The sequence below is a fragment of the Mus caroli genome, unplaced genomic scaffold (genome assembly GCF_978045245.1).
Source record: "Mus caroli unplaced genomic scaffold, Mus_caroli_1 scaffold_10, whole genome shotgun sequence".
In the NCBI taxonomy this organism is placed as follows: domain Eukaryota; kingdom Metazoa; phylum Chordata; class Mammalia; order Rodentia; family Muridae; genus Mus; species Mus caroli.
In genome coordinates, this window is record NW_028227265.1 from 38,263,496 (window position 1) to 38,287,713 (window position 24,218).

General features: G+C 41.7%; 1 protein-coding gene across 2 annotated transcripts in view; it reads left to right on the forward strand.

Annotated features, from left to right (window-relative positions):
- Rpgrip1l (RPGRIP1 like) overlaps positions 1 to 22,007 on the forward strand; it is a 106,814-nt gene extending 84,807 nt beyond the window's left edge. For both annotated transcript variants that reach the window (XM_021171160.2, XM_085843711.1), the window contains 4 exons: positions 6,117 to 6,300; positions 13,554 to 13,638; positions 17,657 to 17,790; positions 18,798 to 22,007. In XM_021171160.2, the coding sequence (XP_021026819.1) occupies positions 6,117 to 6,300; positions 13,554 to 13,638; positions 17,657 to 17,790; positions 18,798 to 18,910 (516 nt within the window). In that variant the 3' untranslated portion in view covers positions 18,911 to 22,007. The remainder of the gene's footprint in view (positions 1 to 6,116; positions 6,301 to 13,553; positions 13,639 to 17,656; positions 17,791 to 18,797) is intronic.
- The last annotated feature ends 2,211 nt before the right edge of the window (positions 22,008 to 24,218 follow it).

Here is a 24,218-nt window from a genome sequence, read left to right on the forward strand (position 1 = left end):
TTGTTTTCTGTACTTTTCCCACATTTTCATGTTTTATAGTTGAAAAATTAAATATGAGACCAGCAAGATGGCTTAGTGGGTAAAGGCCCCACTGCCAAGCCTGTCTGCCTGAGTTTAACCCTCAGGACCCACAAGGTAGAAGAGAATGATTCCCTCAAAGTATCCTCTGGCCACACTCTCACTGCAGCATTTGAGCACTGTGGTGCGCGCACGTACACAGACACACACACACACAGACACACACACAGTAATGTAAATTTAAAAATTAAGTACAGAAAAAAGTACCCATCTCATTCTAGAAACTCAGACTAAATTAAACACATCTATAACAGATCTATAACATTGTTAGATGCAGATCTTACTGGCTGAGATACATTGCACAGACTTTATCATGGGTGATCTTCACAGAAAGCTATGATATTGTGTGTAGGGGCTGTCAGGTTGGGTTACTTTTTAATAAAACTGAAGAATGAAGTGATAGAGTGCCCACTTAGCATATACAATGTCCTAGGATAGATCCCGAGCACTGGAGAAAAAATCCCAAACCAACCCCACTGTGTCAGATGAGGAATTAAGCAGGCTGCTATGAGGTCAAACTTTGACATCTTCAGCCTGCTCGTAACAACCCAGAGAGCCCTGCAGAGAACTGTGGCTGGATGTAAATGAGCATCAGAGAGAGGCAGCAGTAGGAGGAGCCAAGTCATGGAGCTTGGTTCATTTTTCTCTATGAGTAATACAAGCTGTCATCACATTTCCAGATCATTCTGCCACATAATGTGTAGTGTCCATCTATACTGACAACGAAAAATTAGTCTTATGCAGTTCTTACTTGAGTCACTTCTGTTACTTCTGTTCACCTCAGTCACAATGAATAAAAGTTCTTCATACATGCTGATGTTGACATCTCCATAACTAGGAAAGCTGATAGGCAACTGGTGAACAAGACAGGGAGGGAAAGCATCAACTTACCTAGTACCAGAGGTCCACACCAGTAAAGAGGAAACAGGAGCAGCCCAAGCCTGGACCATCTGGCAGCTGCCCTTTATCTGGTGGATACTGATGCTGTGCAGATGTCGCCTGTTTTCTCTCTCTCTCTCTCTCTCTCTCTCTCTCTCTCTCTCTCTCTCTCTCTCTCTCTCTCTCTCTCTCTCTCTCCCTCCCTCCCTCTCTCTCTCCCTCCCTCCCTCCCTCCCTCCCTCCCTCCCTCCCTCCGTGTGTCTGTGTGTCTGTGTGTCAGTCTGTCTGTTGTCTGTGTTTGAGACAGGCTCTCATTTATGTGTTCAGGACTAGCCTCAAACTCATGATGATTCTTCTGCCTTAGCTCCTAAGTGCTGGGATCATTCCAACTTCATCCACTATCTTCTCAGTCAGGATATTATTACTCCTAATTCTCTGACGTAAAGTCTCTCTCAATTGTGATGAATTCTAAACACACAAAAGAATTAAAGTAATGCCATCCTATCACCCAGATTTCAGGGAGTCTTCCCCACTTAAAACCCAGAGCAATAAGAGTTTTTGCAGTAATTAAAAATCACCTATTTCTCCAAATATATCACACAAAAAGACTTTCCAAGTTAGACACAGCTGCTTCTCATAGCTCAGACAATATAAAAGCTATTCTGGCCATATAGAGGACATTCGTTCTCCTAGTTTCTGCTAAATGTTTATTGTGAGCCTACTGTGTAACAGGTGCTGGCCAGGAAGTTAAACAGCAGACATGTCAGCCCTGTGCCTCCCTGCTGGAGCTCAAGGTCTATAGAGAGAAGCAAGTGAGTGAGGGGTCTGCAGTGTGCAGTAGGTTCAAGAAACAGTGACAGCTATGGGAGAAAGCAGCCTGCAGTTGCTAGAGGTCAGCAGAGTGTGTGGTCCACAGTGACTAGATTCTCCTAAGGAAAAGACTATTTCTGACAGAATAAACTACACGTGAAAAAAAAAAAATACTCAGCACACTATAGCTTAAAGGACTGGCTAAAGTGTAGGATAGTAGAAATATCTTCAAGAAAAATAAAAGATAATTAGATTGGCTTTAGAGAGATAATTCTCTTACAAAAGGAGGACAGTTGGGACTAAAGACAAAAGATTAGAGGTCAAGCTGCCTCGTGTCTTACTTGTCTTTTGTGGTCATGAGAGAAGATCCACTTCCTGGGTGTGCACAATAATGGTGCCGCTGTCACTAAATTTGTTAATACAGTCTGTTTCCCATTGCTAACAAGTTACCTATTATACTAATCCTTTGTAGTTTCTCCCTCATTCTGTCAAGTTTCTATCTCTTAATAACTAAAACTGTTGTATTAAAAGTTAGCCCCAACAAGAATCTGAAGACATTTCTCAGGTACTAAATGAGAAAAGCGACCTGTGGCTGCACACTGTCTGAGATATCAAATGCTTGTGACAGTCCAGCAAAGCAAAGTCATCGAAATTTAAATGAGCATAAATGGTTTTCTACAGAAGAGTTGGAGGGGGAAAATAAAACAGCAAGAAGACGCCAGACCTTTTAGCCGTAGGCGACAACAGTCAAAAGACAGTACTGAAGTTGTAGCTGAAGCAAGAAAAGCTGGAGGACAGATAGGATGGAGGAGGAGAGAGAAGATGACTTCTGTGTGTACTGGAGGACAGATAGGATGGAGGAGAGAGAAGACTGACTTCTGTGTGTACTGGAGGACTGATAGGATGGAGGAGGAGAGAGAAGACTGACTTCTGTGTGTACTGGAGGACTGATAGAATGGAGGAGGAGAGAGAAGACTGACTTCTGTGTGTACTGGAGGACTGATAGGATGGAGGAGGAGAGAGAAGACTGACTTCTGTGTGTACTGGAGGACTGATAGGATGGAGGAGAGAGAAGACTGACTTCTGTGTGTACTGGAGGACTGATAGGATGGAGGAGAGAGAAGACTGACTTCTGTGTGTACTGGAGGACTGATAGGATGGAGGAGAGAGAAGACTGACTTCTGTGTGTACTGGAGGACAGATAGGATGGAGGAGAGAGAAGACTGACTTCTGTGTGTACTGGAGGACTGATAGGATGGAGGAGAGAGAAGACTGACTTCTGTGTGTACTGGAGGACTGATAGGATGGAGGAGAGAGAAGACTGACTTCTGTGTGTACTGGAGGACAGATAGGATGGAGGAGGAGAGAGAAGACTGACTTCTGTGTGTACTGGAGGACTGATAGGATGGAGGAGAGAGAAGACTGACTTCTGTGTGTACTGGAGGACTGATAGGATGGAGGAGAGAGAAGACTGACTTCTGTGTGTACTGGAGGACAGATAGGATGGAGGAGAGAGAAGACTGACTTCTGTGTGTACTGGAGGACAGATAGGATGGAGGAGAGAGAAGACTGACTTCTGTGTGTACTGGAGGACTGATAGGATGGAGGAGAGAGAAGACTGACTTCTGTATGTACTGGAGGACAGATAGGATGGAGGAGAGAGAGAAGACTGACTTCTGTGTGTACTGGAGGACAGATAGGATGGAGGAGAGAGAAGACTGACTTCTGTGTGTACTGGAGGTCTGATAGGATGGAGGAGAGAGAAGACTGACTACTGTGTGTACAGCCACACAGCTGCTGGGCTCCTCATCTCCAGATCGTAACTCAACTTTTGACTTGAATGTAGCAGTGTAAATAAAGTATTGAAAATAAATTGCATAGTACTATTAATGACAGTTACAATCGTTGAAAAATGCCTTCTTTAAAACTCACTTTCGGGCTGGAGAGATGGCTGGGCAGTTAAGAACACTAACTGTTCTTCCAGAGGTCCTGAGTTCAATTCCTAGCAACCACCTGGTGGCTCACAAGCATCTGTAATGAGATCTGACACCCTCTTCTGATGTGTCTGAAGACCACTATGGTGTACTCATATACCTAAAATAAATAAATAAATCTTTTTTTTTAATTGCTTTCTGGGCATAGGTGACTTGACACTCACTCCTTTTTAGGTCTACTGCAAGTTGAATGCATGCATCAATGAGCAATGTCGCCATGGCTTACACTCACAGGTTGGGCAGCAAATTACAATGTTGGGGTGTGAGAAGTCACCAAAATCACAAAACTGGAACAGAAGGAAAAAATAGTTAAATGTGTTTAAATGCCCCCCATTTTTTGGATACTTCAGTATGTTTTTCGTTTTGTTGTTTTCTTTGGAGAGTTCCACATTGGCCTGACAGCTCAAATTAGTTTTTTAAATCATGAAAATTTCTGCTTGTGAATCATATGATCAATATATTATTAACAAAATAATATCTTAAGTAAATTAGGATCTTCAGCTATTAAAATTTATTTTGGTCTTCATTACATGTGTCATAAAGAGTTTTAAATTCTGACCTTCACAAGGTAGAATTAAGTGTATGTTCCTTCCTTACAGTTACTTGCTTCCTCCTTTGATGCAGGAGCACAGACGTCTGGTGACCTACCCCACTGTACAATTCTAAGCTGCCCAGATTTCCATTTACGTTTGCATTGTGCTTTATGCATGCCAGCATCATAAAATATGTGTGCAATTCTTGCAGCCACAGTAGATTTTAAAGAAAAGAATAATATTGTTTAAGATATTTTCTTTCCCATGTAGTCTTCACCGGTCACAGCGGAGTCTTTGTGAACTGAGGTTAGACAATAGCACCAACTTCATTTTTTATGCACGTGAACGGGGAGGGCTCGAGGTTATTAGTTGAAACCGAGTAACCTTTCCAGGCTTTCATCTCTTTCTTTTCAAATTTGAATATGAAAAGCATATTCAAGTCAAAGACCATCACTTTAATGACATTTGGCAGTCATTTGATTTATTAGGTTTTAGAAAAAATTTTCCTTTAAATATTTCATCATACTATGCTAATCCTAGTAATATTGCCAGCTGCAGCCTTGTACCTGTATTAGTGGAGACAGAATGGTGTGGAATTTTCTCTGTCATCCTAGTAAAATTTCCATGAATCTACTGAATAATAAAATAACCTTATTGAAATATTCAGATTTCAGTTTTTAGTTAAAGTGTCTTAGAATACATAATAAAAGAAAATGTCTTTTGAAAGAAGTAGGTAAAATTACTTCATCAAATATTGAGGGGTTTGACAGCAATGGAAATGGTTCTTTGTGGAGACATTCTTACATAGGATACATATTTTTTTTCATTTGCTTAATTACACACTGAAATGTCTACATAGTCACTATGGTGGATTTAAATACTGGTAAGCACTTAACAGTGAATTCCTACCACCTGCTCACAAAACAAGTGTTATTTTCATGTTTTTCTAAACATTATTTAAAGTTAATATGATTGACAGCATAGCTCCGATAGGAAAGAAGAATTTTCTAAATTCTAAAGAAGAAAATTCTAAATAGTGAGAAACAAATTTAACTCAGGAAATGTTGAAGTATGATCAAATATTGAAGTCAGTTGTCAATTGAAGTCATTCCTCAAGGAACATTTGTAAGTCTCATGTTAATGTCTGAGGATTCTAGAAGAAAAATCAAACAAATGTTATTTTAATTCTTCATTCTGTAAATGTGAAATGGAAAATAAATTGCAAGAAATAATATGTAAGCTTAGACATAAGGTTCTGTTTCTTTTGTTTGAAATGTTCCTTACGGAATGAAGTAAATTATAGCAGAAATGTGAGAATGGGCTGTAGTTTCCGTTCCAGTTGCTATAGATTGATATAACTATATATATTAGCATAATAGTGCTAAAGTGTTCAACAGGCTTTGATCACTGCATAATCAAGCGTTCCCAGGTACTGCTGATTGAATAAAGCAGTGATAAACATGTACTTCATTTCCTAGTTTGAAACAAGGCCAACTGATCCTTGTCATTCTGGAAGCCATCAGAGATGAAGACCTCATAACGTTCACTCCTCATAGACTTCCAGTTGGGTATTTATAGCCTCAAATGTAAATCAGCAGACGATTGCCATGACACTGTTCACTTCAAACCCTGGGGCATTAGAATCTCATTCTCTCTGTGTGTCGTGAATAATCTGTCATGTGGAATGTATGGGAGCAGACACTGTGCTCCAGAAAAGAAAGCCATTGGCTGAGTTTTATTTTAAAATAATAGTGGAATCTAATAAATGAAATTTTTGCTTGTTTTTTTTTACATTTATTTTTTTATTTTACTCTTTTAACAGCCATCAGAAGAAATTCGGATTGAGATCATAGCTCTGAACCTTAATGATTCTCAGATAACCAGGGAGGATACTATTCAGCGACTCTTCATTGAGTGCCGGTTCTACAGTCTTCCCGCTGAGGAGACTCCTATGTCCCTGCCCAAACCCCAGAGTGGACAGTGGGTCTACTATAACTATTCCAATGGTATGTATGGCTTATTTGCAATATAGACTCTTATGTGGGTTTTTCCTGTCTGTGAAGGAAGCTAAGGTAACAGCATAGAATTTAAATCTCTGATGTTCACGTGAATTCATAGAAGTCTTGTCAGACTAGATTAATAAAGCTAGCATAAAAAATTTAAAAATTAGTTTGAAGTTGTTGTAAAATTAGAGAAAACACAGGCACCGGGAAAGTGATAACTTTCTGCTCCTGCTATTTTATGGTATCTACAGGAAATGCCACCTAAGTCTACTGTTGAGTTTTAATTGAAAAACATGACATTTTAAATGGGGATTTTCTTGCTTATAGCGTTCAGATCATGTAGTGCCCTGACTGTGGGCTGCCCTTCTGGTCGCTGCCATCACCTAAGTCTTTCTGCCTAATAGAGCGGTGCTTACGTTCTCCCCGTCGCAGCAGGCAGCTTTCCCTTGTAGGGCTGTCAGTTGACATATAAGTCTATTGGATCAACACAGACTCAATAAAAACCCTGAGAGTGTTTAGACCAATCAGTCCCTAGGAGTTTTTCTGTTACATAATCAGCAATGTACAATCAGAAAGCAAACATAAGTCATATTGAGCTACCTTCATCAAGAGCTACAATATCTTAGCACATTCTCCATGCTATTATGAAATCCTGAAGATGGGTCCTGCCTAGATTTTATGAAACAGATCAGCTTATCCTCACTGGACATTCTTAGTTACTTTTCTGTTGCTGTGAAGAGAACGAAGGCAACTTACAGAAGGAAGAGCTTATTAGGGGCTTACAGCTTCAGAGGGTTAGTCTGTGACCCTCATGGTGGGGACAATGGCAGCAAATGGGCATGGCTGAGAGATTGCATACTGTGCCAGCAAACGGGAGGCAGAGAAGTAACTAATTGGAATGGCACGGGCCTTTGAAATCTCAGAGCTCTCTCCCAAGGACACACCCCCTCCAACAAAACCACACCTCCTAATCCTTCGCCAACAGTTGTACCAACTGGGGACCAAGGAGTGAAACATACGAGCATATGAGGGCCATTCTCACTCACCACCACCACTTGGACTAAGGATGATGATGATGATGTCCTGAGACAAGGTCTCTCTGTGTAGTCCTGACTGTCCTGGAACTGGCTATATAAACCAGACTGGCTGACTTTGAACTCTCAGAGACCCACCTGCTTGTGTCTCCAGAGTGCTGGGATTAAAAGCATGAGCCATCAAGCCTGACTATTAAGATTTTTTTTCCAGTCTTAGAAACTGCATCTTAAGAAACACACATAGTCTTACTACTGTAGCAGCAGAATTACAGATGATCATGCCTTCTTAAAAAACAAAAACAAAACAAACAAACAAACCTTTATAAATACATTCATTATTGAAGTAGTAATCTTGGAGATCCAGAGATCTGTTCTAATCTTTTCTGTGTGCACAATTCTTACTGGTGTGTGAGCTTAGTCCAGATATGTTGATTCCCTAGTTCCTTCATTTCTTATTTAAAAGAGAAAGTGATTCCTAAGAGCCCTTGCAGTTCGAACTCTGTAACAACCGATGCCTTGAGAAACCGTATAAGAAGAAACATGCCCAAAAGTATTTTCGCAGGCTTCCTAAAGATATTCAGTGTACAGTACCAGAAAAGCAAGCCAAATCAAATGTCAGTACTAGTAAAATAGTACTAAATACTATAGATGTTCAATTAATTTTAATGAGGATATCCCCAAGGAAAGAGATGGACTTGGCTTTTCTGTTATATAAAGGTCAGCAGCACAGTGTTTGGCCAGACTGGCAACAAATTGTTCTTGAGTAATTGTCCATTCACTGAGAAACATGGCCATGTAACAGAACAAATGTTCCCATTTGCCTAGAATCAAATCCTCCTTTGAGTCAAACCTATGAGATATGCTACATCCTTTTGGTTTTGTGCACCCGGGCTGTAGAGGTCTGCTTGGGACCTTGTTGCCAGATTGCTTTTCTCCCCCCTTCATTGCAAGGCATCTCCTATCAGATTGGTGTTTTAGCAGTTGCTTGTGTTCCCAAGGAATTGGACATTTAATGGGGAAAACATCTTAAAGGAATTCAGTAGTAATGTTCTTGTCTATTGGGCTTTGACTGATTTTGAGACTGTGAGCATCTTTTTTTGTTTGTTTGTGAGCAGGGTAAAGGGATGTACTCAGCATCTAGATGCTGGTATTTTGTATGAAAAACCCAAGTCCCGGGCCATCGGCAGATGTGAGAAATATGCACCCATCTTGTTAGTAGTTTTTTTTTTCATTTAGGTAGAACAGTGGAAATATTTATTCTTTAATCATTATATCTGTATCAATGTGGCTGAGAAACTTCCTTGAATCTTTGGTTATTAGACAACTATTATTTAAAGTAACTAACTATTGTACTGATTTACCATTCACTTGTTACTTAAAGAAAGTCAATGTAATACAGCCTTGCACCCTCCAGATCTCACTGAATGTTAATAAAGGTCATTTCACTTCCAAATTGGCTTTTGAAATCCAATGGAAGATTTAGGGCACAATTAGAATACATTCTCTTGTGCGAACACTTTATCCATAGAGAGGTTCACTGAACCTAGCTCTGATTTGACTCTGCATGGTGATCTGAGTCACACAAAAGGAATTTGAATGTCAAGTCCTAAATTAGGTATATAGATGACTGGAAAAAACTAGCAATCCCCAGGATTATTCATAATCAAATTCAGTCTTTATGAAGAGGTGTTAACACCAGTTCCATCTGCATACAAGAGTGTATCTTCTTAGGGCTACTGTTACTTTAAAATTTTAAGTTCAACTCACTTGATAGACATTGGTAGCAAGAGTAAAACATTTGCATTTTATTGGGCTTGAAAATTTTACTCAGAGAATGCTGAGTAAAGAAAATAGTTTGTGGGAGAAAGATTAATGGTAGGCCTGAGGACTGTTGTCTGGGCTGAATAAAGCTTTCTGGGGAATTGACAGTAGGAAGAAGAAAGATTAATGGAATCGGCTGAGGCTTTCATGAGACTTGTGCAGATCTGGACCCTTAGTCTCTAAGGATTGAGCAGTCTATCTTCTGGAACAATTAAAGTTTAATTCAGAAAATGAAAAGGATGTAGAACATCAGAATTTGTTACTAATAGGAAGAGAAATTTGGCAAAGATAAAGATTACAGGGGTGATAATATTTTAATATAAAAGTTATCAAAGATTCAAAGTTCACACCTTCTATAATTAATCCATCTGCATTTCTTCTTGAATTTGATATTGATAGAGAATATAGAGATTTATCCAGCCTCACAAAGTAAGGGATGTTTTTACTGTATTTTTTAATTGACACAATAATTATAAATGTTGGAGTGCAGGTGTAATCAGTGCTAAAGTATTTGTCTGACAAGCATGAGGCCTTAAGCTTAGACCCTGAACCCTAAAAGATAACAGTAGAAAATAGCTATACATCTTTACGGAGTACTACATGATGTTGTAATACACATGTAATGTTCAAATCAGGCTAAGCTTGTCTGGTTTTGCTAATGTTTATCCTTCTTTGTGGTAAAATATAATTCTTTCCTCTTTGAAATAGTCATTCTCTAGAGAGCAGCAGCACACCAGACCTTACTTCTTATCCAATAAGACCTAGAACATGTGGTGAACCTTTCCCATCCCACTCTGGAAACCACTATCCTAACCTTAACCTCTGTGATCATCTTCCCTACATACCACTTGTGCTAGCCTACCTTACTGCACTGAGCATAATGTTCTCCAGCCCCCAGCCCCATTTGTATAATCACACCTGACAGAACTTCCCCCTTTCTGTGACTGAAAGGTATTAAATTGGATGGTAATTGAGGCTCTTGAGTTTGGACTATCATAACTTTTGAAGGATGTCCTTGTGAAGTTTCTATCAAAACTTAGCAATTTCTAGACACAAATGTGATTTATCTTGGAAATAGGAGTTAAACACTGTAACTGTTTCAGAGAGACAGTTTTATTTTGGTTTGGATTTTGATTTTTCGAGACATTATTTCTCTGTGTAGCTTTGGCTGTTCTGGAACTCACTCTGTTGACCAGGCTGGTCTCAAACACACAGAGATCTGCCTGCCTCTGCCTCTGCCTCTGCCTCTCAAGTGCTGGGATTAAAAATTTGCACCACTGCCTGAATAACATAATTACTTTTTAAAGGGTGTAAAAACTGAAACTATCTTTGAAAATACCCTTCTGTTTTTTTAGAGTTCCATATAAAGCTTGGTGTTCACAGGATCATAGAGTCATGTCATAACACTAGCGGGCCAAACTGTCCCTATTTCCCACAACGTTAAATGTAGAGTATTCAGTGCTTCTTGATCCCATTTTTAAAAACTGGGCAAAGAACTGTTGGTCTGAGATGGTTCTTGGTATGTGGTACCCTGACTGGCAGCAATAGCAGCAAGAGGAGCAATGTAGTTGCAGAGGCTTAGGCTATACTGCAGACACCCTCAATCTGAAACAGAACTCCAATGGTTCAGCATTATAATCTGCAGCCAAGCCATCTAAGTACAGGGATGTGTGTTAACACTGATAACCACTAAGCTAAACTCAGAAGCTCAGTCTAGGCTATATTTATACAAACAGGCACAATTCCAAGTTGGTATGTTTTTATAAAACTAAATTTATTGGTTGGGAACTAGAATTTTATTTTTGAAAACAAGTTTTTAAGAAGTCAACCAAAATATTTAAGTCTGCTTTATGGATCCAGTCAATATCACTTTATAGAAGAACAAGAAAGCAGGTGGCTTGCCCAGCTCAGCTACAGACCGATCCTGTCTCCAGCCGGGAAATGCCCTGGTTGAAATGCCAGGAGGAGCTTAGCTACAGAGGAAGGTGGCACAGACACACCAGAGAGCACTAGGCGATTGAGCGTAGGCTCCAGCTCCATGTGCTAACAGAGTTCTAGCCTTCTCTCTGCTTAGTCATCTGTGAAATGTAAATCAACCTTGCTCCTAACCCTGTGGTGGAGTGGAGTGCCTAGTGCATGAACATCACTCCATAAATGCTGCCCAGTGGGGTGGTGCAGAATTCTAGCTGGGAGTTGGTTTATTTGTGAAGGTTAAACATGGAACCGCCACATGTCTCAGCAATTCTCCCTCTGTGTAAATAGCAGAAAGAACCAAAATCAAGGGCCCAGGCACATAGCCAACTGTGTCCACAGCTCCTGACACCCAGCAGTAGAAACAACCCACAATTCCTCACAGGGTGACTGGAAAAACAAAATGTTTTGTGTGCATATAGTGGAAATATAATTCAGCATTGCAAGTGATGCATGCTGCAGCGGAGATAAGCCTTGAAAGTATCAGAGATAAAGGGCAGACTGTGGCCCCACTTAGAGGAGTTGGTAGAGACAGGAAGTGAAGTAAGGGTTTCCCAGGGTGGAGAAAGGGGGTGAGCGTTACTGAAGAACAGGTAGAGTTTCTGCTGGGATGGGGGAAAGACTCTAGAGAGGAAGAGGAGTGACAGTGTCCTCCTGTCTGTACCTAATGTCAGTGGACATATGTTCTAAACTAGCTAAAGTGCTATACTTTAAATTATGTGTATGTTACCACAGCAATTGAAATTTATCAAAACTCATCTAAATTTCATTGAAAGACTTTTCTTTTGAATGCTGGAGTTGGAAATTAAGAGGCTTTTAATACAAAGAAATTATGTGTATTTATGTATCAAACACTTAAATTATTTGGTAAGAATAACAGTTCACGTTGTGGCCCTTGTACCGCTATAGAGATTAATCACTGTTTCTGCCTGGGTTGTTTTGTCCTAGTTTTTAAACTAAGCGTGAGTGAGAAAGAGAGTGGGGGGCAGGGCTGGGTGCCATGGCACCTATGTGAAAGTTGGGGACCAGCCCTTGGGAGGTGGCTCTCTCCTTCCCCCAGTGTTCCAGGGATTGCTCCTAGGTCACCAGGCCTGTGACAGCAAGTGCTTCTGTCTACTGAGCTGTCACACCACCAACCTCAGTTGTCTTCTAAATTACCTTCATTATTCTCGCCCTCAAACATTAAAAACCAATACTGCCTAAAAGCTTTAGGATTATGAAGTGGGAGAATATATGAAAAGCCACATATTGAATTAGAAAAAAAATCCATTTAGTTTAATACACTGACAGCCTCTAAAAATGAGGGACTGACCCTCAGCACTAGTGAAATATATCTGCAAAGATGACCTTCTGGCAATGACAAAGAAAACACTCAGAACCATTGGTGTTGGTCTCTGTTAATGTTGGTAGCGCTAAAGAACCCCATACGCTATAGTGTTCTGTAAGGATAGTGGCTTTGGTGCTTCAGGGCTGGGTAACTTGGCTACTGGGCCTCCACTGATTTTGACCTCTCCTGGGCCACTATCACCTCCTTGTCTCCCATTCCATGTGCCCACATCCCACAGGGCACACCTTAGGGTTTTGATTAAGGTCAGTCAAACAGCCAAGCAGCTGAGTGGCCCTATTGCATGGTCATATGGAGTCACACTGAAACTGCCCTCAGAAGCGTTGTTAGTGAAGTGGAACCTGGAACTCAGGAGTCCCAGAGCCATAGCAGCACTGTCCCTGTGTGCACATTTGATCGTGTCAGAGTTGAGATCTGGCTGCAAGGGAGCCTAAGCCCAGACTGGCATGTAGAAGAGGAGTGGCTTCTCCCCCTGGTGCCAGCTCTGTGTACAGCCCACCTGCATGCCCAAACACCAGGTTTAACAGTTATTCATCTGAATGCCAGGACCAGAACAGTCTTCATATACCAGAGAGCCCCTCCCCCTCGTTCCACCATGCACTGCCACATCAGCCCTGACTTTACTACCTGCATACTAGATGCCTTTTGTTGCATCTTTTTGCAGTGGCAGGAGAGAAGGCTTAACTTACCGGTAGGCTGTCAGGAAGGATGAGAATGCTGCCGTACGCTTTCATCATCACTTGCTTCTCAGGTGAAAGAACGAGCTGTGACTCCCTCAAATACAAAGCAGTAAAGACCTCCAGATCCTCGGTCAGCTCTGCCAGAGCCACAAGCAGGTAGTGATAGCAGTGAAGCACTTCTCTGGGATGTTGTGGGTCTCCTTTCTGACAGCGGGCATCAGCCTGTCAGTGGCACCACACTAGATCACATGACCATTCCGATTGGATTCTGGTTTACCAACCACACAGGCAAGGTGGCATGATGTGTGTATCTTTAAAAACAGTATGCACAGAGTGCAGGATGGTGCCAATGGAATATGGGTCTGGGTGGCTTCCTATGTGAACCCGTCTTTTCTTTTGCTATAGTGATCTACCTGGGTAAAGAAAACAACTCAGCGGTGAGAGACATCTTAAAAGCCATCCTGCAAAGGCGAGAACTGCCTCACAGAAGGTATTTACAGCAAGTTTACCAAAGCACGTCTCTGTCCTCTTGCTTTCTGCAATGTTGGAGCTCCTCCTTGCAGTGTGGTTACCCCCAAAGAAGTCTGACAATGGAAAAACATCGGGGTTAGGGTAGCTCAGTGGTAGAGTGCTTGCTTAGCACGAGTGAGATACTAGGGTTAATTCCAGGCCCTGCAGAAAACAGAAAAGGAGTAAAGACAAAATGTCCAAATGCCCCTCAGAGACACAAATGCTCCTGCCTTCCTCCCCCTGCCCCCACAAAAAAAGCCTAGTGGAGACAACAGGTGGGAAGTGCTTTTCTAGTGAATACTGGGGTGTAGCCCACCTCCCTATGCTAAAGAAGGGGAGGTACCCTTTCCCCCAGCCAAAGCCAGGGAGCACTAAGAAATGTTCTCTTTCCTCCTTAATACTTCTAATTACTTCCTAAAGCAGCTCCTAGTCTGGGAACTCCCTTATTCAGGTGGCAGCCCTGCTCAACAATGGTGCTAACTTAGCAGCCCCAGCTAGAGCTCACCATTCTTCCTGGCCATGTAAATGAGGAAACACAATTCATAGGGAATTGCTGTCCGTGTGCACTTGGAAATATGCCATTGTCACCTTAAACAGTGATAACACTGAAAGAAAAAATTCGTTGAAGAAATTATTAATCTGGGACTGAAGAGGCCGTTTGTTGGTGAAGAGTACTGACTGTTCTTTCAGACTTGGGTTCAGTTCCCAGTACCAGATTGTGGCTCACAACGATCTACTCCACTCCCAAGGAAATCGATGCTCTTATCTGGCCTCTGTGGGCACCACATGCACATGGGGCATTCAGGCGAGCACTCTGACACATAAAATGGAAATAAGTACATTATGAAAAATGTCTTTACATTATTAACTGAGGTCATAGTTTTGACTCTGATTCAGGTTCCTTTTTAGTTTCTTTTTCTTTAGCATGAGTTCTACTGAGAAAATCCACCAGTGAGGAAGACAAGCCATAATGACAAACAATTAATTACATCTACAATGATTAGGGACAGACACTGAGCAGACACTGAGTGTGGTGGCGCTCACCATCAGTCACAGCACTCAGGAGGCAGCACTTGGGAGAGACTAGGCCAGTCTACCGAACAAGTCACAAGCCAGCCAGAGTTAACATAATGAGGACACGTAAGAGGTTAGAAAGAAAAGAAACTGAACAAGTTAAATGCTAAAAGATAAAATAACAGTGGAAGATGATCTAAGAAAGTGATATTTAAGCTGATTTATGAAGGATGAAGAGACTCAGTCAAGAGCCTGAGACATATGGCTCCAGGCTGAGGTAATGCCAGGCAGAAGGATGACACAGGGCATTCTGGGATAGATGGGAGGACTAGCAAGGCTGGGCTCAGAAGTAAAGACTTGTAGGAAGGCCCAGCTGTGGAGCACATGATGTTTGCACATCCCAGGTGTGCATCTGGGCCTCAGTTTTTAAACTCATCTATTGGGCTTTCTTCCCTTTTGAGTTGAACTTTCTAGCTCTTTCATTGGTTTTGTTTGTTTGTTTTAATTCTAGGAGTGGAAACCAGGCCCTTGCCTTTGTCCATGTGAGGCAGGAGTTTTAACCCTGATCTACACCATAGATCTGTGACTTTTATTTGACTTCTCATTTTGCTCTCTGTAGAATTTAAAGCCAGGAATACCGCATTTTCATATTTCCTGGCCCTTTTTGAGAACTTAGAAGGATTTTTAAAACTTTTCTCTCAGAATTCATATACACTCAATGAAGGTAATAGCCTGCCTTTTAAATGATGCAGATATAATCTCAAAGCCTGAAGTTAAAGTATATCACTTGCCAAGGTATCTAACATACCTGAAAACAGCCCTGGAGAGCCTCTAGGATGCTCCTGCACTGTAGGATGCTGTTTGTGGGCACTACCTGGAGGGTGGTATGTTGCTGACAGCATGTGGCAGCACTGGCCACATCTTTTAAGCTCTCCTGTCTAAACTGCATCCATTCTAGAACAACGTTTTTGTTGTTGTTCATGAATATTTTGCTTGTATGTCTGTAGGTGCACCGTGTGTGTGCTCTGAAGAGGGCACCCGGATCCCTGGAACTGGAGTTACAGACAGTTGTGAGGCCTGGAACCCAACTCGTCTGCAAGAGCAGCCACCTCTCTGGTTCCCCAACAGTCATTTGTGTATAATTGAGTAAAGGAATCAGATCATTTGGGAATCTGTTTAAACAGCATGTTTCCCCCATCTTAGCCTACTGTGACCTAGGCTCTGGTTCCTTGCATCATTTCATCTGGTCTTCACAAGCCCTCCCTAGTCTTAGGTGTAATTGTTCTCCATTGCACAGATAAGGAAACTGAGTAATGTCTCCAACACCACACAGCTATATAAGTATGGAAACCAGAATCCAAACCAAGGATGAACGTTCTGAGTGCTCACCTGAACCCTTTGTCCTGTGCATCTTGTAAAATGCTCAGACCACTTGGCAGTCTGCATTGTGTTCTGTGATTTCTGTGTGAACAGGTGGTAGCTTTCATTTTCACTTAAGAGATCTCTATTTTCTAATTTCTTCGAGTTCTATTCCTAGCCAAAAAACAGTGGCTTGTAAAGGAATGAAATGCTGGCCATTGCCTTCAGTAAGTTGATTAGAGGCTTTGTCTTGTTCACCCATCAGCATTTGGACTTTGTTTATATTTTTCAAGGCATGATTTCTCAGGGGCTTCAATTTTTCTGTTTCTTGTTTTGCTTCTGATTTGGGATAGATATGTTTCACAGAGTTTTAAAATGGTAAGGTTTACAAACATCCATGGTTTAAGCTATGCTGCCAAGACATATCAAAAAAGTACTTAACTGTAAATTCCTGCCATTTGGTCAGTCCAAGTGTGTTTGGCCTCAGCACAAGCCACTAATTCAAATCAGCTCCATCAGAGCCCTGCAATTATGTGTCTAAAAGTAAAGTAGAACTTGGATGCTGTGGTTGTACATTAGAAGGTCGCTGAAGCAATACGAATATCTGATCCAGCCATTGGACAGAGTTCAGCTTTCTGCTGTGGGCACTCAGACTGCTCCCTGGCAATGCAGCCTCTGCATTTTGTAAGACAACACATGCAGTTTGGTAGATTGCCTTTACCAGCCCCAGATCTGTATACTGCTGCAATCTGGGAAACATGTCTTTCTGTCAAAATGCTGACTGTGTAACCTACCATGGCCTCGGTGCACGTCATCCTTTTAGTCTTTTTTGTTTGTTTGTTTGTTTTCTTTTTTTCCTTTTTTTATTTATTTATTTTTATTACGTATTTTCCTCAATTACATTTCCAATGCTATCCCAAAAGTCCCCCATACCCCCCCCCCACTTCCCTACCCACCCATTCCCATTCTTTTGGCCCTGGCATTCCCCTGTATTGGGGCATATAAAGTTTGCAAGTCCAATGGGCCTCTCTTTCCAGTGATGGCCGACTAGGCCATCTTTTAATACATATGCAGCTAGAGACAAGAGCTCCGGGGTACTGGTTAGTTCATCATGTTGTTCCAACTATAGGGTTGCAGATCCCTTTAGCTCCTTGGGTACTTTCTCTAGCTTCTCCATTGGGAGCCCTGTGATCCATCCAATAGCTGACAGTGAGCATCCACTTCTGTGTTTGTTTGGCCCCGGCATAGTTTCACAAGAGAGAGCTATATCTGGGTCCTTTCAGCAAAATCTTGCTAGTGTATGCAATGGTGTCAGCGCCTTTTAGTCTTAAAAAGTAGAAGTATCACCATCTCAGATATGGTGTAATGACATGGACATCAGGTCCTTCCCTTTGCCTGGTCACTGTCTTCCATTCTGGAGATAATTGCCATCCAGGTTTAGGAAGGAGATTGGTGCTCACTGGAAAAGTGGGGGAGCTCCAAGGTTCTAATAGTTCTGGTGAGATTTTTGCCTAACGAGATTTCCTTTCTACTAGTATCACCATCTCACACCTAGTAATAAAAAAAAAAAATGTGGCAATGCCCTGCTCCATGGTAGTGATCTCCTCTGTCCTGTGCCTTCCTAGTGTGCGCTTCACCGTGGTCAGTGATCCTCCCGAGGACGAGCAGGACCTAGAATGTGAGGACATTGGGGTTGCCCATGTTGACCTTGCTGACCTGTTTCAGAAAGGAAGAGACATCATAGAGCAAGATATTGATGGTACGTGTGCAAGCATGGCTCTATCTGCACAGCTACCAGCTGCCAAAGCCCAGGCTCTCTATTCAGACCTCTTTCGGCTGCCTAGGAGGGTCTGTTACACCTCAGCAGAAGGCTGTATGGCTCAGGCTGACATCTGTTGCTGCTGAGAGCCTGTCCCTATATTCTCCCCATTTCTCTCCCTACCCTTCTGTGTCTGATAGAGAATTTGAAGTAATTTTGCTTCACAGGAATTAACTAATGCATTTCTTAGTGATGGGGATAAGACACTTGGCCTTAAGCTTGTTGTTCTCAACCATGGCATCATCTTCTCAAGGCTTCTCTAGTTCAGGGCTGCAGACAAAGGGTGAGTCTGTCCCCTCTGCTAATTCTAGGATTCTGACAGTTAGGGTCTTCCTAGATTTTTGCCTTGCTAAGTGTGAGTCAGAGCAGTATCTCATTTCTCCTTCTGTTCTTACATCACATAGAAGGAACTGTGCCTTCTTAACCGTAACCAAGGATGGCCCTGCTCTTGGGTCTTGGGCCTTGGATCCCTAACAGATATCTTTCCCTAGCTGATGGGGTCTGTGGAACCAGCCTGACATTAGACTGGGCTGTGTTCAAAGAAGCCTCAAGACTTAAATAGTCTGCCTTTGGGACATCACTGATAGCACTCACTCAAGAAGTGAACCTCTGACCCTCAGAGCCAACTCACTCACAGATGTCTTAAGTCCTGTGGGTCTGCCATCTTGCTTTTCTAATTACACAGAACCCTATTTTAAATGAAGTATCACCTTAGGGATCTAAGTGACCAGTGCTAACACTGTCTAGTTAACTAGGTGACCAGTGCTAACACTGTCTAGTTAACTAGGTGACCAGTGCTAACACTGAGTATACCATACCTTTGTAGTACTCCACAGTGATAGCCATAGCCTTTCACTGTGTATCCTCATACAAGTGGCCTTCTCATATAACTGTGCTCAGCTGAGAAAGCTACTGAGCATCATTGACCTTTGCTGACTCCTCCTCAGTTCTCGATGCCCGAACAGACGGTGGCACCATCGGCAAACTGAAGGTGACTGTGGAAGCACTTCACGCCCTACGGTCTGTCTACGAGCAATATAGAAAGGACTTGGAGGCCTGAAAGACCCTGCTCCAGAGGCATTCCGCTTCTAAGAAAATGCTCACATGAAAGCTCAAAGATGAGATGTTGAGTAATCACTCTGATGTATGTAATCTATAATTCATGGGTTGCTGGGAGGGAGCGCCTGGGTTTAGACTTGAATGTTCAAGTTTTGTATAGTTTTTGTGTTTGTTTATTTTTCTATCCAATCCTCCCCATGACTGCCACCCCTTAGGACTTCAGTGCTCCTAAGTGGGCTACCTTATTAATAATTTATAGCAACATGATAGCATGAAACATCTATTTGCATTTGCCACATTTTCTTATGAAGAACTAGGAGTAGTTCCCATTTTTATTTTTCATAAGTAAAAGCCTAAAATCTTAGGAAACCAATGAAAAAGAAATGCTTTTTATGTTATCCCTAATTGTCCCACTAAATGGAACGCCTCTGATTAGCCTCATTAAGACTTTTATACTGTGAAGATTTTATTAGAAGCAATATATGAAAATTACTTGGATTAATGTGTTAATCTCCCTCTTTAAAATGCTAATATCTACTTTATGCACATTAAAGCTCAGTATGCATTTTCTTTGATGCATACAGTTTCTATCAATTAAATATAAAGAAGGAGACTTGGCACCAACTTATTCAGTTACTCCCAGTTCTATTTTGTTTCTTTATAAACATTGCAGTTGTTCCAGGTTATGTGGTATCAGTGCATTTTTTATGCTGATGCTGGATCCAGGATTGTATTCATATAAAGATGGATGGATGGATAGATGGATGGATGGATAGATAGATAGATGCACAGGAAATCTATACTTTACAAATTAAAGTTATTGTATAGAAAAAATTAAAGTATGGCTCAAATTCTAAAATGCTTAGATATGAAAGGAGACCCTTTATCATTTTTTAAACTTACATCAATCAAGCTTATACAGTGCTGGGATGTATCTGGATATCCAGACCCTCAAAAGCAGCTCCAAAAGTTAATTTCTCGCTTTTACGCAGTCTTGCTGAAGGGTTTAATTGATATTTTTAATGGAGCTGTGAATCAGTGCTGCAAAGGAATTGTCTCTGGGGGTCTGAGATATAATGCATTTCATTTTTTAATTTACTTTTTTATTTGTCATTTTCTTCAAAGGATTTTTATAGGCTGTGGGTTTTCACTGTTTGCAAACAGGCTATTCCTTTTTAAGCATATGTAAAGTATTCAGGGAGATAAGTAATTTATTAAAATCTACCTAATTTGCCGTGCTATATTAAATCTCTGCTTCAGTGATCACAGACCATTTCATTTAGAGAATTAGGCATTCCCTCTTTGTGTGATTAAAGTCCTGGAAAATGAGTTCTTTGCTCCTATTTGTGAACATTCAAAGCCTGCTAATGGCAGGAAGATGGAACAGATTATGAGACAATTCATTACAGTTCAACAGGGGGAAAAGCAGCTATAATGCAAAAATGCAAGTATGAATATCAGCGTATAGCTGAACCATCTGTGCTCCGACAGCTTCGGTGATGACTCCTCCTTGGGAGGCTTTGAAATGACATCCGTACGATATTAATTTGTTGGCGCACTTTGTGGGACCAGTAGAGTCCGATCTGACCACAGAACTCTATAAATTCTGTCTGTACCATTGGGCACCCCTGTCCTCAGGCCTGCCATCTCCAAGAAGAATCTTGCTCTCATCAGACTGAAAAATCTTCATAACAACTCATTCCTCTGGAACCTTCTAGTGACCACAAACATCTGCAGACAAAGCCTCTCCAGTTCTAGTAAACAACCACATGTTTGTTGTCACTTTAGCTGGCTCTGAGCTCATCTTCTTGGCCTCCCTTTCTAGCTTTCTTTGGCTTTGTGCAGCTACAGTGTCATTAAGACCCATAATATTCCCTGCATAATTTAAAACAGCCAGATTATACCCTAGGATTAGCCGAGTGGTTTTTGAGACATTTATTGTGGTATGCTCCTAGGAGGCATGCATTATTGTTTTAAAATGTTATATCCAAAACTAAATAATGCTTTCTGTGGGGATGAAAACGGGGTGGTGCTGACTTCTTAGCGTCGTTAAGTGGAGACAGGAAGTTTCAATCCAAAAACCTTCTACAAGTGAGTCAGCTGTGTAACATTTATACCTCAGGTAAGATTATGGATTATCCAGGCTTCTCTCACCTTTGTATCTACTAGCTTTAAAATTCTCAGCCTCAGACTCCTGCCAATGTTCCAGGTACTGACTTCACATGTAACAGTGACTAATGGGTTCTGAAGAACGAGATCAAGTGAGTGTCCTCACTTGAAGTCCGCCGGCATCTTTGTCTAGATGTGTGTTAACCAGAGTTCTTTGAAAAGTTCACCTCCACTGGTTTAAAGTGCTGTGCTGTCCTCTGGGAACCAGGATGGCTGGGAAGTGGGGGTTCCACTCACACAGACACAGCCCTAGAGGAGAACTTGCAGCTCTCAGTAACTGCACAGTACACTCAGCACTCTAGAGCTGTAATGCTTTTAGTTTGGAAATATAGAGATGTGATGTGGCGTGTGGGACAGTGTATTATACATGGTTTTTTGCCTACTGTAGTAGAAATGTCAAATTCCCAGCCACTGTCATGAGAAGCAGTTGACAAAAATAAGTTTTATGGTTTACAGTGTGGTTTACGTAGAGAACATTTCTCTTCACTCTCGGTTTCAACATGTTTTCTGAATTATCATGGTTTGTTGCCATTTAACTTAAATTAGTTTTTTTAAGAATAAATAGAGTCTATGTTTAATCAAATAAAGAAAGGCCACATTGAAATTCTGCTGTTCCTGCCATTCATTTGTTACCACAGAACACAAATAATGTCTATGTGTCATGAAGAAGTGTGGGCTGAGACGTGGTCATGTGATTAGGGAGACTCTGCGTGCACCAATGTTCCCACAACAAAACATAAATTATTTTAGTAATCTGACATCAAGAGCTGTGACAATGAAAACCAGCTCTTACACATGTTCTAACAAGAATCTGATTAACATTTTTGTGGATATGGAAAATAACTTTTTTTAGTCAAGCTGGCAAATGTTGCTGAATTTAGAATGATTTCCTTATGTACAGGATTGCAAAATGTGAATCATGTCTGTGAACAAATATGAGAATAAAATGTGATCTTTGTGTAACACAAAACACCAAGGACGAGACTTTGGGTTGTAAAAGGATGAAGTGATTGACAGTGGAGAGGTGGTCCCAGCAGTAAGCGTGTACGTTAGTAAGTCACCCACGCCCAAAGGCCGCCGACTGCCTCGACAGAGAGAGGCTAGAGCCAAGCTTTCGTGTCAGGTGGGCACCACACCAATTAAATCCATGAGTAGGGACAACAGCATTCCATCCCTTCTGTTCCAAAACCAAACAGCCTCTAGGTCAGCCAGAGCATATCAGAGTAATAGAAACAAGCATTTTAAAGCCACGCACACAGAATTAGAAAATAGCCTCTTTCATCTGGCAAGGGAGAATTTTTCACTTCCGTCTCAAAATGTTGCCAAAGGATGGCACCTCATGATCCCACTCCTGGAAGCCCACACTGCAGGTATGGCTCCTTTTGTCCTAAACAGTTTTCATTTATTTTTCTTCCCTTTCCTCTTATTTATTTATTTATTTATTTAACATGATTTCACTATGCAGCCCTGGTTGGCCTGAGACTCACTATATAGACCAGGCTGTCCTCAAACTCATGGAACTCTGCCTGCCTCTGCCAGCTGAGCACTGGGATTAAAGACAAAGTCGGCTTGTACCATCTACCCTGACACTGCTTTGTTCTCCAAATGACATTCCAAATGCTATGTGCTCTGGAGCGAAGTCAGGCACTGTCAGACAGAATGTGGCTTCCCCTCTGAGATCTGTACCTTTTTGTCCCTTCATACTCTCTAGACAACCATGGTCTCATTACTATAACAGCCTCATTTCTCCGTTCACTAACCCATTCGTTTTTGTTTGATTTTAAATATTTATTTTCTTTTTAATTATGTATATATGTTTGTCACTGTGTGGGTATGCGTATGTGTATGTGAGCACGGGTGTCTGCAGAGGTCAGGAAAGGTTGTTCGATGCGCTAGAGCTGGAGGTATATGGAACATTGTGAGCTGTCATGCAGGTGCTGGGAACCAAAAAGACCCTCTGCAAGAGCAGCAAAAGCTTCTAACCACTGAGCCATCTCTCCAGCCCCTATTTTCTTTTCTTTTTTAAATTAATACCTTAACTCTTATCTTCCTGTCACCCATTCTTTCCATTCTTCTATTCAATCAAACACTTCATCTGCCTGCCTGCCTACCGTTTGCTGGACTGGCTGCGTAGCCTTGGTTTTCTAGACTACCTCAGTATGCAGCTCATGCTGGTTACTTAGCCCCGGCTTCCTTGAACCTGTGAGCCTCCTGCCCAGTGCACTTAACTTTTGAAAGCGGACACCCCTCCTTCACGCCTTCCTCTCTTTGTTGGCTTGGTATCTTTCTTTGGGTATCAGCCTCTGTGGCAATTCCTGGGGCTTCTCCGTATGCTCCACTGTACAAAGATTTGTCTCTATTCTTTCGAGATGGCAGTGGGAGGGGGTTACTGTACAGATGAACCTGGCATTCCTGGCTCGAATTCTAAGCCTTCCTGCCTCAATCTCCCAAGTAGCTGGATGGCAGTGCATGTCACCATACATGGCAAAGACTTCATTTGCATGGCAGGGCATCACGGCCCTTCTGGAACTGATATTTGTACCTGAGCTTCAGATCACAGAGGCACACCCTCAGGCAGCTCTCCAGCGGCCCTGGTCAGGAAGCAAAAGGGAAGTTTTATAAATGTCTAAAATAAACATTTGTCCAAATTCAAGATCTTTGGTACAGATCTGCTTTGGCATAGGTTCACATGTTATTAACAGCAAGAGAATTTTTGGAAGAATGCTTGAGATATCTATTCACACAACCAAGATCGACTTCTCTCAAACCCAGACAAAGAAGAAAGAACCCCAGACAGACACACCACGTCTATACACATTAGGGCAGCTTAACTATTTTCCTATAGACTAGGAGAGTTCACAGTAGAAAATGAAAGACAAAGGCTTTGTACTGTTTGAAGCAGCAGTGGGCCATGGATGTGTTTACTCCAGCATGAGTGCACCAAGAAACTTGGCCTCAAATACAGCAAGCAACAGGCAAGAGAATGTTACAGCTGCGTTAATTTTAGTCATAGGTTTTAACCTCCCCAGAGAGGGCAGATCAGAGATGTTGAAAAGGCATGTTTAGCATAATCACAAAGCTTAGACAGAGATAGAATACACATGGAACATTCAAAAGAAGATCAACAGCATATTTAACCA